At 44.6% G+C, this 13,074-nt stretch overlaps 1 protein-coding gene across 15 annotated transcripts in view; it reads right to left on the minus strand.

Annotated features, from left to right (window-relative positions):
• The window catches only part of LOC118370744 (unconventional myosin-XVIIIa-like), a 176,896-nt gene that overhangs the window by 59,938 nt on the left and 103,884 nt on the right, over window positions 1-13,074 (minus strand). For 14 of the 15 annotated variants that reach the window (XM_052467795.1, XM_052467796.1, XM_052467785.1 and 11 more), the window contains 3 exons: window positions 12,927-12,990; window positions 12,640-12,784; window positions 6,048-6,059 (listed from right to left, as the gene is read on the minus strand). In XM_052467795.1, coding sequence (XP_052323755.1) covers window positions 6,048-6,059; window positions 12,640-12,784; window positions 12,927-12,990 — 221 coding nt within the window. The remainder of the gene's footprint in view (window positions 1-6,047; window positions 6,060-12,639; window positions 12,785-12,926; window positions 12,991-13,074) is intronic. The other variant, XM_052467786.1, reaches the window with a different exon arrangement.

Genomic DNA, 13,074 nt, shown 5'->3' on the forward strand with positions numbered 1-13,074 from the left:
CTTGTTGACTGCTTTTCCTTCACTCTGAGGACCAACTCATCCCAAACCATCTCAATTGGGTTGAGGTCGGGTGATTGTGGAGGCCAAATCATCTGATGCAGCGTGTTGGTGTGTTGGGTCATTGTCCTGTTGAAAAGCAAATGATAGTCCCACTAAGCACAAACCAGATGGGATGGCATATCGCTGCGGTAGCCATGCTGGCTAAGTGTGCCTTGAATTCTAAATAAATCACAGAGTCACCAGCAAAGCACCACCACACCATCACACCTCCTCCATGCTTCAGGGTGGGAACCACACATGCAGATATCATCCGTTCACCAACTCAAAGACACGGCGGTTGGAACAATAAATCTCAAATTTAGACTCAATTTTCACTGGTCTAATGTCCATTGCTCGTGTTTCTTGGCACAAGCAAGACTCTTCTTATTAGTGTCCTTTAGTAGTGGTTTCTTTGCACCAATTAGACCATGAAGGCCTGATTCACGCAGTCTCCTCTGAACAGTTGATGTTGAGATTAGAGGCCGACCAATTAATCGAAATGGCCGATTAATTGGGGCCAATTTCAAGTTTTCATAACAATCGGTATTCAGCATTTCTGGACACCGACTGTGGCCGATTACATTGCACTCCACAAGGAGCCTGCATGGCAGGCTGACTACCTGTTACACGAGTGCAGCAAGAAGCCAAGGTAAGTTGCTAGCTAGCAAAAAATCTCTTAATTAACATAATCACTAGTTAACTACACATGGTTGATGATATTACTAGTTTATATAGCTTGTCCTGCGTTGCCTGTTAATTTATTATTGAATCACAGCCTACTTCGCCAAAAGGGTGATAATTTAACAAGTGCATTCGCAAAAAAAGCAGAGTTGTTGCACCAATATGTACCTATCCAACATCAATGCCTTTCTTTAAAATCAATACACAAGTATATATTTTTAAACCTGCATATTTAGTTAATATTGCCTGCTAACATTTCTTTTAACTAGGGAAATTGTTTTACTTCTCTTGCGTTCTGTGCAAGTAGTCAGGGTATATGCAGCAGTTTGGGCGGCCTGGCTCGTTGCGAACTGTGTGAAGACCATTTATTCCTAACAATGACCCGTAATTCATTTGCCAGAATTGTACATAATTATGACATAACATTGAAGGTTGTACAATGTAACAGCAATATTTACACTTAGGGATGCCACCCGTTAGACATAAAAACGGAACGGTTCCGTATTTCACTGAAAGAATAAGTTCGGTTTTCGAAATGATAGTTTCCGGATTTGACCATATTAATGACCTAAGGCTCGTATTTCTGTGTGTTATGTTATAATTAAGTCTATGATTTGATATTTGATAGAGCAGTCTAAGCAGTGGTAGCCAGCAGCAGGCTCGTAAGCATTCATTCAATCAGCACTTTTGTGCGTTTGTCAGCAGCTCTTCACTGTGTTTCAAGCATTGAGCTGTTTATGACTTCAAGCCTATCAACTCCCGAGATTCGGCTGGTGTAACCGTTGTAAAATGGCTAGCTAGTTAGCAGGGTGCGCGCTAATAGCGTTTCAATCGGTGACGTCACTCGCTCTGAGACCTTGAAGTAGTTGTTCCCCTTGCTTTTTGTGGAGCGATGGGTAACGATGCTTCAAGGGTGGCTGTTGTCGATGTGTTCCTGGTTCGAGCCCAGGTAGGGTCGAGGAGAGGAACGGAAGCTATACTGTTACACTGGCAATACTAAAGTGCCTCTAAGAACATCCAATAGTCAAATGTATATGAAATACAAATGGTAGAGAGAGAAATAGTCCTATAATTCCTATAACAACTACAACCTAAAACTTCTTACCTGGGAATATTGAAGACGCATGTTAAAAGGAACCACCAGCTTTCATATGTTCTCATGTTCTGAGCAAGGAACTTAAACGTTAGCTTTCTTACATGGCACATATTGCACTTTTACTTTCTTCTCCAACACTTTGTTTTTGTGTCATGGTTTTCATGTGGTGAAGCAGAGTCGGACCAAACTGCAGCGTGTATATTGCGATCCATGTTTAATCACACAACGTAACACGAATCCAAAACACAAACTCTACAAAACAATAAACGTAGTGAAAACCGAAACAGCCTTAACTGGTGCAAACTAACACAGACTAAGGACATCAAGACACTCAGGACAATCACCCACAATACAACCAAAGAATATGGCTGCCTAAATATGGTTCCCAATCAGAGACAACGATAAACACCTGCCTCTGATTGAGAACCACTTCAGACAGCCATAGACTCTCCCCCCCCTAAGGTGCGGACTCCCGAACGCACCTCAAATCAATAGGGAGGGTCGGGGTGGGCGTCCGTCCATGGTGGCGGCTTCGGCGCGGGACGTGGACCCCACTCAGTCAATGTCTTAGTCCCCTCTCCTTGCATCCCTAGATAGTCCACACTCGGCGCCAACCATGGCCTAGTATTCCTCACCCAGAACCCCACTAGACTGAGGAGCAGATCGGGACAGAGGGGAAGCTCGGGACAGAGGGGAAGCTCGGGACAGAGGGAAGCTCGGGACAGAGGGGAAGCTCGGGACAGAGGGGAAGCTCGGGACAGAGGGGAAGCTCGGGACAGAGGGGCTCTGGCGCCTCTGGGCAGCGGCGCCGGACAGGCGGGAGACTCCGGCAGCGGCGCCGGACAGGCGGGAGACTCCGGCAGCGGCGCCGGACAGGCGGGAGACTCCGGCAGCGGCGCCGGACAGGCGGGAGACTCCGGCAGCGGCGCCGGACAGGCGGGAGACTCCGGCAGCACAGGAGAGGCGAGGCGCACTATAGGCCTGATGCGTGGTGCTGGCACTGGTGGTGCTGGGCCGAGGATACGCACAGGAAGCCTGGTGCGGGGAGCTGCTACCGGAGGGCTGGGGTGTGGAGGTGGTACTGGATAGACCGGACCATGCAGGCGCACTGGGGCTCTTGAGCACCGAGCCTGCCCAACCTTACCTGGTTGAATACTCTCGGTCGCCCTGCCAGTGCGGCGAGGTGGAATAGCCCGTACTGGGCTATGTAGGCGAATCAGAGACACCGAGCGCAAGGCTGGTGCCATGTAAGCCGGCCCAAGGAGACGCACTGGGGACCAGATGCGTAGAGCCGGCTTCATGGCATTTGGCTCGACGCTCAATCTAGCCCGGCCGATACGCGGAGCTGGAATATACCGCACCGGGCTATGCACCCGCACTGGGGACACCGTGCGCACCACTGCATAACACGGTGCCTGCCCGGTCTCTCTAGCCCCCCGGTAAGCACAGGGAGTTTGCGCAGGTCTCCTACCTGGCGTTGCCATACTCCCTGTAAGCCCCCCCCCCAACAACTTTTTGGGGCTGATTCCCGGGCTTCCGTCCGCGCCGTCGTGCTTGCGTCGCCAAACTCATTCTCCTGTAACCTTCCGCGCACTGCTCCATCGAATCCCAGGCGGGCTCCCTCCTCCCAAGAAGTATAGTCCATACTGTACTCCTCTTTGGGCTGCTCCTGTTTCCTCTTCTCCTGCTGCACCTTTGGGCGGCTACACTCCCCTGGTTTAGCCCAGGGTCCTCTCCCGTCAAGGATTTCCTCCCATGTCCAGAAATCCTTAATACACAGCTCCTCTTTGGGCTGCTCCTGCCTGTTGACACGCTGCTTGGCCCGTTTACAGTGGGTGATTCTGTCACGGTTTTCATGTGGTGAAGGAGAGTCGGACCAAACTGCAGCGTGTATATTGCGATCCATGTTTAATCACACAACGTAACACGAATCCAAAACACAAACTCTACAAAACAATAAACGTAATGAAAACCGAAACAGCCTTAACTGGTGCAAACTAACACAGACTAAGGACATCAAGACACTCAGGACAATCACCCACAATACAACCAAAGAATATGGCTGCCTAAATATGGTTCCCAATCAGAGACAACGATAAACACCTGCCTCTGATTGAGAACCACTTCAGACAGCCATAGACTCTCCTAGAACACCCCACTAAGCTACAATCCCACTAAGCTACACACCACATACAAAAACCCATGTCACACCCTGGCCTGACCAAATACATGAAGAAAAACACAAAATACTTCGACCAGGGCGTGACATTTTGCATTATTTAAACCAAATTGAACATGTTTCATTACTTATTTGAGGCTAAATTTATTTTATTGATGTATTATATTAAGTTAAAATAAAAGTGTTTAGTATTGTTGTAATTGTCATTATTATAAATAAATAAATACATTTCAAAAATCGTCCGATTAATCGGTATCGGCTTTTTTTGGTCCCCCAATCGGTATTGGTGTTGTAAAATCATAATCGGTCAACCTCTTGTTGAGATGTGTCTGTTACTTGAACTCTGTGAAGCATTTATTTGTGCTGCAATTTCTGCGTCTGGTAACTCTAATGAACTAATCCTCTGCAGCAGAGGTAGCTCTGGGTCTTCCTTTCCTGTGGCGGTCCTCATAAGAGCTAGTTTCATCATAGCGCTTGATGGTTTTTGTGACTGCAGTTGAAGAAACTTGAAAAATTCTTGAAATATTCCAGATTGACTGACCTTCATGTGTTAAAGTAATGATGGACTGTCATTTATCTTTGATTATTTGAGCTGTTCTTGCCATAATATGGACTTGGTCTTTTACCAAATACGGCTACAGTATCTTCTGTATACCACCCCTACCATGTCACAACACTGATTGGCTCAAACACATTTTGAAGGAAAGAAATTCCACAAATTAACTTTTAACAAGGCACCACTGTTAATTGAAATCCATTCCATGTGACCTCATGAAGCTGATTGAGAGAATGACAAGAGTGTGCAAAGCTGTCATCAAGGCAAAGGGTGGCTACTTTGAAGAATCTCAATATAAAATATATTTTGATTTGTTTAACACTTTTTTGGTTACTACATGATTCCATATGTGTTATTTCATGTCTTCACTATTATTCTACAATGTAGAAGTAAAAATAAAGAAAAACCCTGGAATGAGTAGGTGTGTCCAAACTTTTGACTGGTACTGTATATGATATTGATTTTAGAGTTGGCAAATTGGCTTAGTCTCGGAGTGAGAATCCAATAAAACGTAGCTAGCTTCATACACATACTTTTTGGAATTCTGAAATCTATTGGAATAAATGACCAAACTATAAAACTAGCTAGCCTGCTAATATGGGTAACTGTAGCTAGCTAGCTACGTTAGCTTGCTAGGTACATAAATAGCTTTAGGTTGGTTGTTTTTAAGCTCAACTTCAAGATTTCCATCAAGGACGTTGCCTCTCTGATCATCACTCTCCCTCGCTTGGGCAAGGGACATTTAAGGTACACTCGGCTGAGGGTTTAGGGCCGAGGGCTGTCTACTTTGAGTTTGGACTGCAGCCCATCTTTTGAGCTTTGAGGCATCCTCTACCAAGACAACCCTGAGAATAGACTGCTAAGCACTGTTAGCTGGTTTGACAACAACTCCTTGCCCCCCCATGTTACTGGCTCCGTGTGGCGGATCACCCCCACTGTTTTCTGGAGCGCTTTCAGAGACATAGCGACTCAGGCAATATGGTCGCCTCTAACCTCTCATCAAACAACACTCTACCACAGAGTCCAAGAAGAACATTCTAGACTAGAGCGACAGAACACTGAGAATCAAAACAATGTTCTGACACAAACAACTAGAAAGTTCCCCTGTGGGTTGGGGGGGGGGGGACCAAACAGGTTAAAATGAACAAGCTTTGCTTTTACTTTGGGTCTGAATAATAATAACAGTGCTGTGGAATTGGAAGTAGGCGACATGGAGAGACATCAGACAGAGTGCTTTAAAGGACAACAAAGTTCTGATTCATGAAGCAACGTGTGAGTGAGAGAGAGAGGGAGAGTGACAGACAGACAGACAGAGAGACAGAGACAGAGAGAGACAGAGAGAGAGACAGAGAGAGGAAAGAAAACAATAAAAATGCTAATGACAGAACGTCTGGGTAGAATGATAAAGGCATTAAGAAAGACGACATATCTACAAGACTAAGTTAGAAAATAAGAAAGAAAGAAGAGCTTGGTTTTAATGTTGTTTGTTCCATTACCTTCGCCAGCCTCTGCATGTCAAGGGCGCAGCATGCAAACATGCAAGTAGAGAGAGGGGTTAGAAACACAGTTCATGTATTAACAATTGATATTTATCACTGGAGAACAGACATGTTATCATACACTGAGTCACAAAACATGAAGGACATTTGCTCTTTCCATGACATAGACTGAACAGGTGAATCCGGGTGAAAGCTATGATCGCTTATTGATGTCACTTGTTAAATCCACTTCAATCAGCGTAATTGGAGGCGAGGTGACAGGTTAAAGAAGGATTTTTAAGCCTTGAGAAAATTGAGACCTGGATTGTGTTTGTGTGCCATTCAGAGCGTGAATGGGCAAGACAAAAGATGTAGGTTCCAGGCGCAGCGGTTTGTGTCAAGAACTGCAATGCTGCTGGGTTTTTCACGCTCAACTGTTTCCTGTGTGTATCGGGAATGGTCCACTACCCAAAGGAAATCCAGCAAACTTGACACAACTGTGGGAGGCATTAGAATCAACATGGGCCAGCATCCCTGTGGAACACTTGACACCTTGTAGAGTCCATGCCCCGACGAATTGAGGCTTAGTCCCCTCCTGTACTCGTTGTACAGCACGACTCCCAACACCATCAATAAGTTTGCTGACAGCACAACAGTGGTAGGTAGGCCTGATCACCAACAACGATGAGACAGCCTATAGGGAAGAGGTCAGAGACCTGGCAGTGTGGTGCCAGGACAACATCTCCCTCAATGTGAGAAAGACAAAGGAGATGATCGTGGACTACAGGAAAAGGAGGGCCCCCCCAACACGCCCCAGCTGTAGTGGAGCGGGTCGAGTGTTTCAAGTTCCTTGGTGTCCACATCACCAACAAACTATCATGGTCAAAACACATCAAGACAGTCGTGAAGAGGGCACAACACCTTTTCCCCCTCCGGAGACTGAAAAGATTTGGCATTGGTCCCCAGATCATCAAAAAGCCCTAGAGCTGCACCATCAAGAGCATCCTGACCAGTTGCATCACTGCATTACCACCGCCTGGTAAGGCTCCTTAACAGCTTCTACCCCCGTGCCATAAGACTGATGAACACTTTTTTTTATTTAAACATTTTTTTAAACTAGGCAAGTCAGTTAAGAAAAAACTATTATTTTCAATGACGGCCTAGGAACAGTGGGTGAACTGCCTGTTCAGGGGCAGAACGACAGATTTGTACCTTGTCAGCTCGGGGATTTGAACTTCTGGCCTTCCGGTTACTAGTCCAACGCTCTAAACACTAGGCTACCCTGCCGCCCCAATTAATCAAATGGCCACCGGACTATTTACATTGATTTGTTCTGAGGGAAAAGGGGATAGCAACTCAATATTAGTAAGTTCTCCTTAATGATTTGTACATTCAGTGTATATTATAGCTCTAACACCATCCATGCGCTGAGGTCCAGGCAGGAGAACCATGTGAGTGAAGATACCATGGGCATGCTCAGAGGAGGAGATACCTGCTCTGGTCCTGGAGAGCTGCAGGTCTAACACACATACATCTACTAATCATGATCTTCAAATTAGACCGTGACTAGTTTTCTCAGGTGCGTTGGTGCAGGGCTGGAACAAAATCCTGCAGTCCCCAAACACTGGCGTTGGCCACCCCTGTTGTCAAGAGTAAATTGTGCTAAGGGACCAAGGAACACAAGGAGGATGCTTAAAATCACCTCTGCAGAGAGATAGGGGAAACCTTCCTTTCTTCCAAACCCTTCACCCTTCTAACAGGTATGGAAAAGAAAACATTATAGTTTGAAGTGAAGTGTTAAATAGATGGGTGGAGGCTAATCCTTTAGTTCCCACAGAGTTGATCAACAGCATCATGCCAGGGAGAGAAGCATGTACACACTGCCCTCTGCTGGTAGAACCAACCCCTGCTGTGGAACCAATCTGCTCATGAGAGCAAGTAGTAGTAGTTGTGGTAGTAGTAACAGTAGTAGAAGTAGTGATGGTAGTAGTAGTAACAGTAGTAGTAGTAACAGTGACAATAGTAGGAGTAGTAGTATTAGTAGCAGTGGTAGTATTAATAGCAGTAACGTAGTAGTAGTAGTGTTAATATTAGTAGTAATTATAGTAATAGTAGTAGTAGTAGTGGCCATAGTAGTAGTAGTAGTAGTAATAGTAACAGTAGTAGTAGTAAATATAGTAATAGTAGTAGTAGGAGCAGTATTAGTAGTAGTAACGTAGTAGTAGTAATAGTAGTAAGTATAGTAATAGTAGTTGTAATAGTAGTAGGAGAAGTTTTAGAAGTAGTACTACTAGTAGTAATAGTAGTCGTCGTCGTCATCATAGTAGTAGTAGTATTAGCAGCAGCACTAGTGGTAGTATTATTAGGAGCAGTAGTAGCAGTAGTATTAGTAGTAGTATACTGAACAAAAACAAACGCAACATGCAACAATTTTACTGAGTTACAGTCAGTGGTGTAAAGTACTCAAGTAAAAATACTTTAAAGTACACTTAAGTAGTTTTTTGGGGTATCTGTACTTTAGTTTGACATTTATACTTTATTTATAACTCTTACTTTTACTTCACCACATTATTCCAATAAAACAATGTAATTTTTACTCCAATCGTTTTCCCTGACACCCAAAAGTACTTGTTACAATTTAAATGCTTAGCAGGCCAGGAAAATGGTTCAATTCATGCATTTATCAAGTGAACATCCCTACTGTCTCTGATCAAACTATGTTTGAGTATGCCCCTGGCTAGCAGTACATTTTAAAAAACAAGAAAAATGTGCTGCCTGGTTTGCTTAATATAAGGAATTTGAAATGATTTATACTTTTACTTTTGATACTTAAGTATATTTAAAACCAAATACTTTTACTCAAGTAGTATTTTACTGAGTGATATTCACTTTTACTTGAGTCATTTTCTATTAAGGTATCTTTACTTTTACTCAAGTATGACAATTGGGTACTTTTTCCACCACTGGTCACAGTTCATATAAGGAAATCAGTCAATTGAAATAAATAAATGAGGCCTAATCTATTGATTTCACATGACTAGGCAGGAACACAGCCATTGGTGGGCTGAGATGACATAGGCCCACTCACTGGGGAGCCAGGCCCAGCCAATCAGAATGAGTTCTTCCCCACAAAAGGGCTTTATTACAGACAGAAATACTCCTCAGTTTCATCAGCTGTCCGGGTGGATGGTCTCAGACCATCCCGCAGGTAAAGAAGCCGGATGTGGAAGTTTTGTCCTGGCGTGGTTACACGTGGTCTGCGGTTATGAGGCCAGTTGGACGTACTGCCAAATTCTCAAAAATTACATTGCAGATGGCTTATGGTAAAGAAACAAACATAAAATTATCTGGCAACAGCTCTGGCGGACATTCCTGCAGTCAGCTTGCTAATTGCAAGCTCCCTCAAAACTTGAGACATCTGTGGCATTGTGTTGTGTGACAAGACTGAACATTTTAGAGTGGAGTTGTATTGTACCAAGCACAAGGTGCACCTGTGTAATGATTATGCTGTTTAATCAGCTTCTTGCTTAGCCACACCTGTCAGGTGGATGGATTATCTTGGCAGAGAAGAAATGTTCACTAACAGGGATGTAAACAAATTTGTGCACAACATTTGAGCAAAATCATTTTTTTGTGCATTTTTGGGATCTTTTATTTCAGCTCATGAAACATGGGACCAACACTTTGCATGTTGCGTTTATAGTTTTGTTCAGTATAGTAGTAGTAGTAATAGCAGTAACATTGTCGGTAGTAGCAGATGGGGAGTGGTGTGAGAGAGAGATAGAACGAGAGAGAGTCAGAGAGAGAGAGAGAGAGAGAGAGAGTGCGGGGGAGGGAGAGAATAAAACATAAACAATTTGAGAGAACAGACAGTAGGGACACGGCAGAATGTGTGAGTGAGTGCAAGCATGGCAACTGTTGTTGACATGAGACTGGTCTACCCCCAGCGCACCACCCACCCGCTTCATGATTCCACCCAACTCAAAACCCTGCTGCAGCCCTGTGAATAATGAAAGAGAAGCAGCACACACGCACACAGAGAACACAGTCCATGGAGACGGGGCAGTCTGGAGTCTAATGATTCTAAAAAGTTAATTACCACATTCGTCTAGGTCTGTGACTGCGGGGGAGGCAATATCAGAGAGCATGAATAAACATTCTCTAGACTAGCAGCACAGAGACACAGATATTATATCGTCTTTATTAACATAACAGAAATATCTGCACACATTCAACACTCCAACAGTTTTATAAATTAAACAACTTGAAAGGACTTTGTGCGCAGCGAGAGAACACAGTTCGCGCTCCTCTCTCAGAGGCCTAGTGAATGGCTCGGCGTGTGGCCTGTTCATATCTTTCAACTTATTATTTAATTAAAACCACTCATGGATGAGAAGCAAATGTAATTTACGGCCCCATCGCACTTAATTTGAGTATGTATTCCTTATCTCTGGGAAATCCCACACACGCACACACACACGCACACACGCACGCACGCACGCACGCACGCACGCACGCACGCACGCACGCACGCACGCACGCACGCACGCACGCACGCACGCACGCACGCACGCACGCACGCACGCACGCACGCACGCACGCACGCACGCACGCACGCACGCACGCACGCACGCACGCACGCACGCACGCACGCACGCACGCACGCACACACACACACACACACACACACACACACACACACACACACACACACACACACACACACACACACACACGAAGTCGGACGCTTACATACACTTATGATGGAGTCATTAAAACTCGTTTTTCAACAACTCCACAAATTTCTTGTTAACAAACTATAGTTTTGGCAAGTCGATTGTGCATGAGACAAATCATTTTACCAACAATTGTTTACAGACAGATTATTTCACTTATAAATCACTGTATCACATTTCCAGTGGGTCAGAAGTTTACATACACTAATTTGACTGTGCCTTTAAACAGCTTGGAAAATTCCAGAAAATCATGTCATGGCTTTAGAAGCTTCTGCCAGGCTAATTGACATCATTTGAGTCAATTGGAGGTGTACCTGTGACTTCATTTCAAGGTCTACCTTCAAACTCAGTGCCACTTTGCTTGACATCATGGGGAAATCAAAAGAAATCAGCCAAGACCTCAGAAAAAAATTGTAGACCTCCACAAGTCTGGTTCATCCTTGGGAGCAATTTCCAGAGCCTGAAGGTACCACGTTTATCTGTACAAACAATAGTACGCTAGTATAAACACCACGGGACCACGCAGCCGTCATACCGCTCAGGAATGAGACGTTTTCTGTCTCCTAGAGATTAACGTACTTTGGTGCGAAAAGTGCAAATCAATCCCAGAACAACAGCAAAGGACCTTGTGAAGATGCTGAAGGAAACCAGTACAATAGCATCTTTATCCACAGTAAAACGAGTCCAATATCGACATAACCTGAAAGGCCGCTCAGCAAGGAAGAAGCCACTGCTCCAAAACCGCCATAAAAAAGCCAGACTACGGTTTGCAACTGCACACGGAGACAAAGATCATACTTTTTGGAGAAATGTCCTCTGGTCTGATGAAACAAAAATAGAACTGTTTGGCCATAATGACCATCGTTATGTTTGGAGGGGAGAAAAAAAGCGTGTGCTAGCAAGGAGGCCACCAAACCTGACTCAGTTACACCAGCTCTGTCAGGAGGAATGGGCTGAAATTCACCCAACTTATTGTGGGAACTTGTGGAAGGCTACCCAAAACGTTTGACCCAAGTTAAACAATTTAAAGGCAATGCTACCAAATACTAATTGAGTGTGTAAACTTCTGACCCACTGGGAATGTGATGAAAGAAATAAAAGCTGAAACAAATCATTCTCTCTACTATTATTCTGACATTTCACATTCTTAAAATAAAGTGGTGATACTAACTGAACTAAGGCAGGGCATTTTAACTAGGATTAAATGTCAGGAATTGTGAAAAACTGAGTTTAAATGTATTTGGCTAAGGTGTATGTAAACTTCCGGCTTCAACTGTACATTAATTTTATGTATCACTGAAAGTTTTATAAGAGATCCCTGGTGGGCGCAGCAAACAGTGAGCGGACACGATCAACCTGCCCCTCCTCCACCTCCTCTTCCAAACTCTTGAAGGGATACTTTGGGATTTTGGCAATGAGGCCCTGTATCTACTTACCCAGAGTCAGATGAACTTGTAGATACAATTGTTACGTCTCTGTGTCCAGTATGAAGAAAGTTATAGGTAGTTCTGCGAGCCAATGCTAACTAGCAGTCATTGCGCTAACGCTAGATAGCAATTGCGCTTGCACTAGTTAGCGAGACATAAAAATGGGTGAGACATAAAAATGGGATGCATGAGTTCATCTGACTCGGGGGAAGTTGATAAAGGGCCTCATTGCCAAAATCCCAAAGTATCCCTTTAACATCCACTCTACCCCATTTCTACCTCTCTGGCTGGCATGTTAGAACTGCACTTTAACTTACTAACACACACTTATAGCATCCTAACATGGCTGGATTACTGCAGAGTTCTCAGTCAATTAGTTCAACAGTGAGTAGTGGAGTGGACCAGTAGAGATCCTACAGTGAGTAGGACAGGGTTAGGGGTCCTTACCTTTGGTGGCCCCTGCTGCCCCCAGGTGGTAGATGGCCCCCAGGATCAGCCACAGAGCCCTCTGCTCCTCCACTGAGATGCCCAGCACCTTCATGGCTGCCTGCAGCTTGGTGAACTGCTGAGATGACTTCTGTTTGTCCTCCGGCTACAAGGAGGGAGGGAGGGAGGGAGGGTGAAGGAGTGCGGATGAGGGGCACAGTTAAGACAGTTTTCCAGTTGTCTTACACAAAATTCAGAAAAGGACATATAATACACATAATAATAAGAACATAATAACAGCATTTTACTTTAGACTGAGGCACAATTCCAAACGCGCTGTTCTCTGCAAAGTGGTTAAAGTGCAGCTCCGTTCTGAGAGGAAACAGGGGAAATTAACTGGTTGAAATCACAGTAAATAGCTAGTTTACACCACAGGTTTAACATGAGAACAGTGCT

Source organism: Oncorhynchus keta, chromosome 18 (assembly GCF_023373465.1).
Source record: "Oncorhynchus keta strain PuntledgeMale-10-30-2019 chromosome 18, Oket_V2, whole genome shotgun sequence".
NCBI lineage: Eukaryota > Metazoa > Chordata > Actinopteri > Salmoniformes > Salmonidae > Oncorhynchus > Oncorhynchus keta.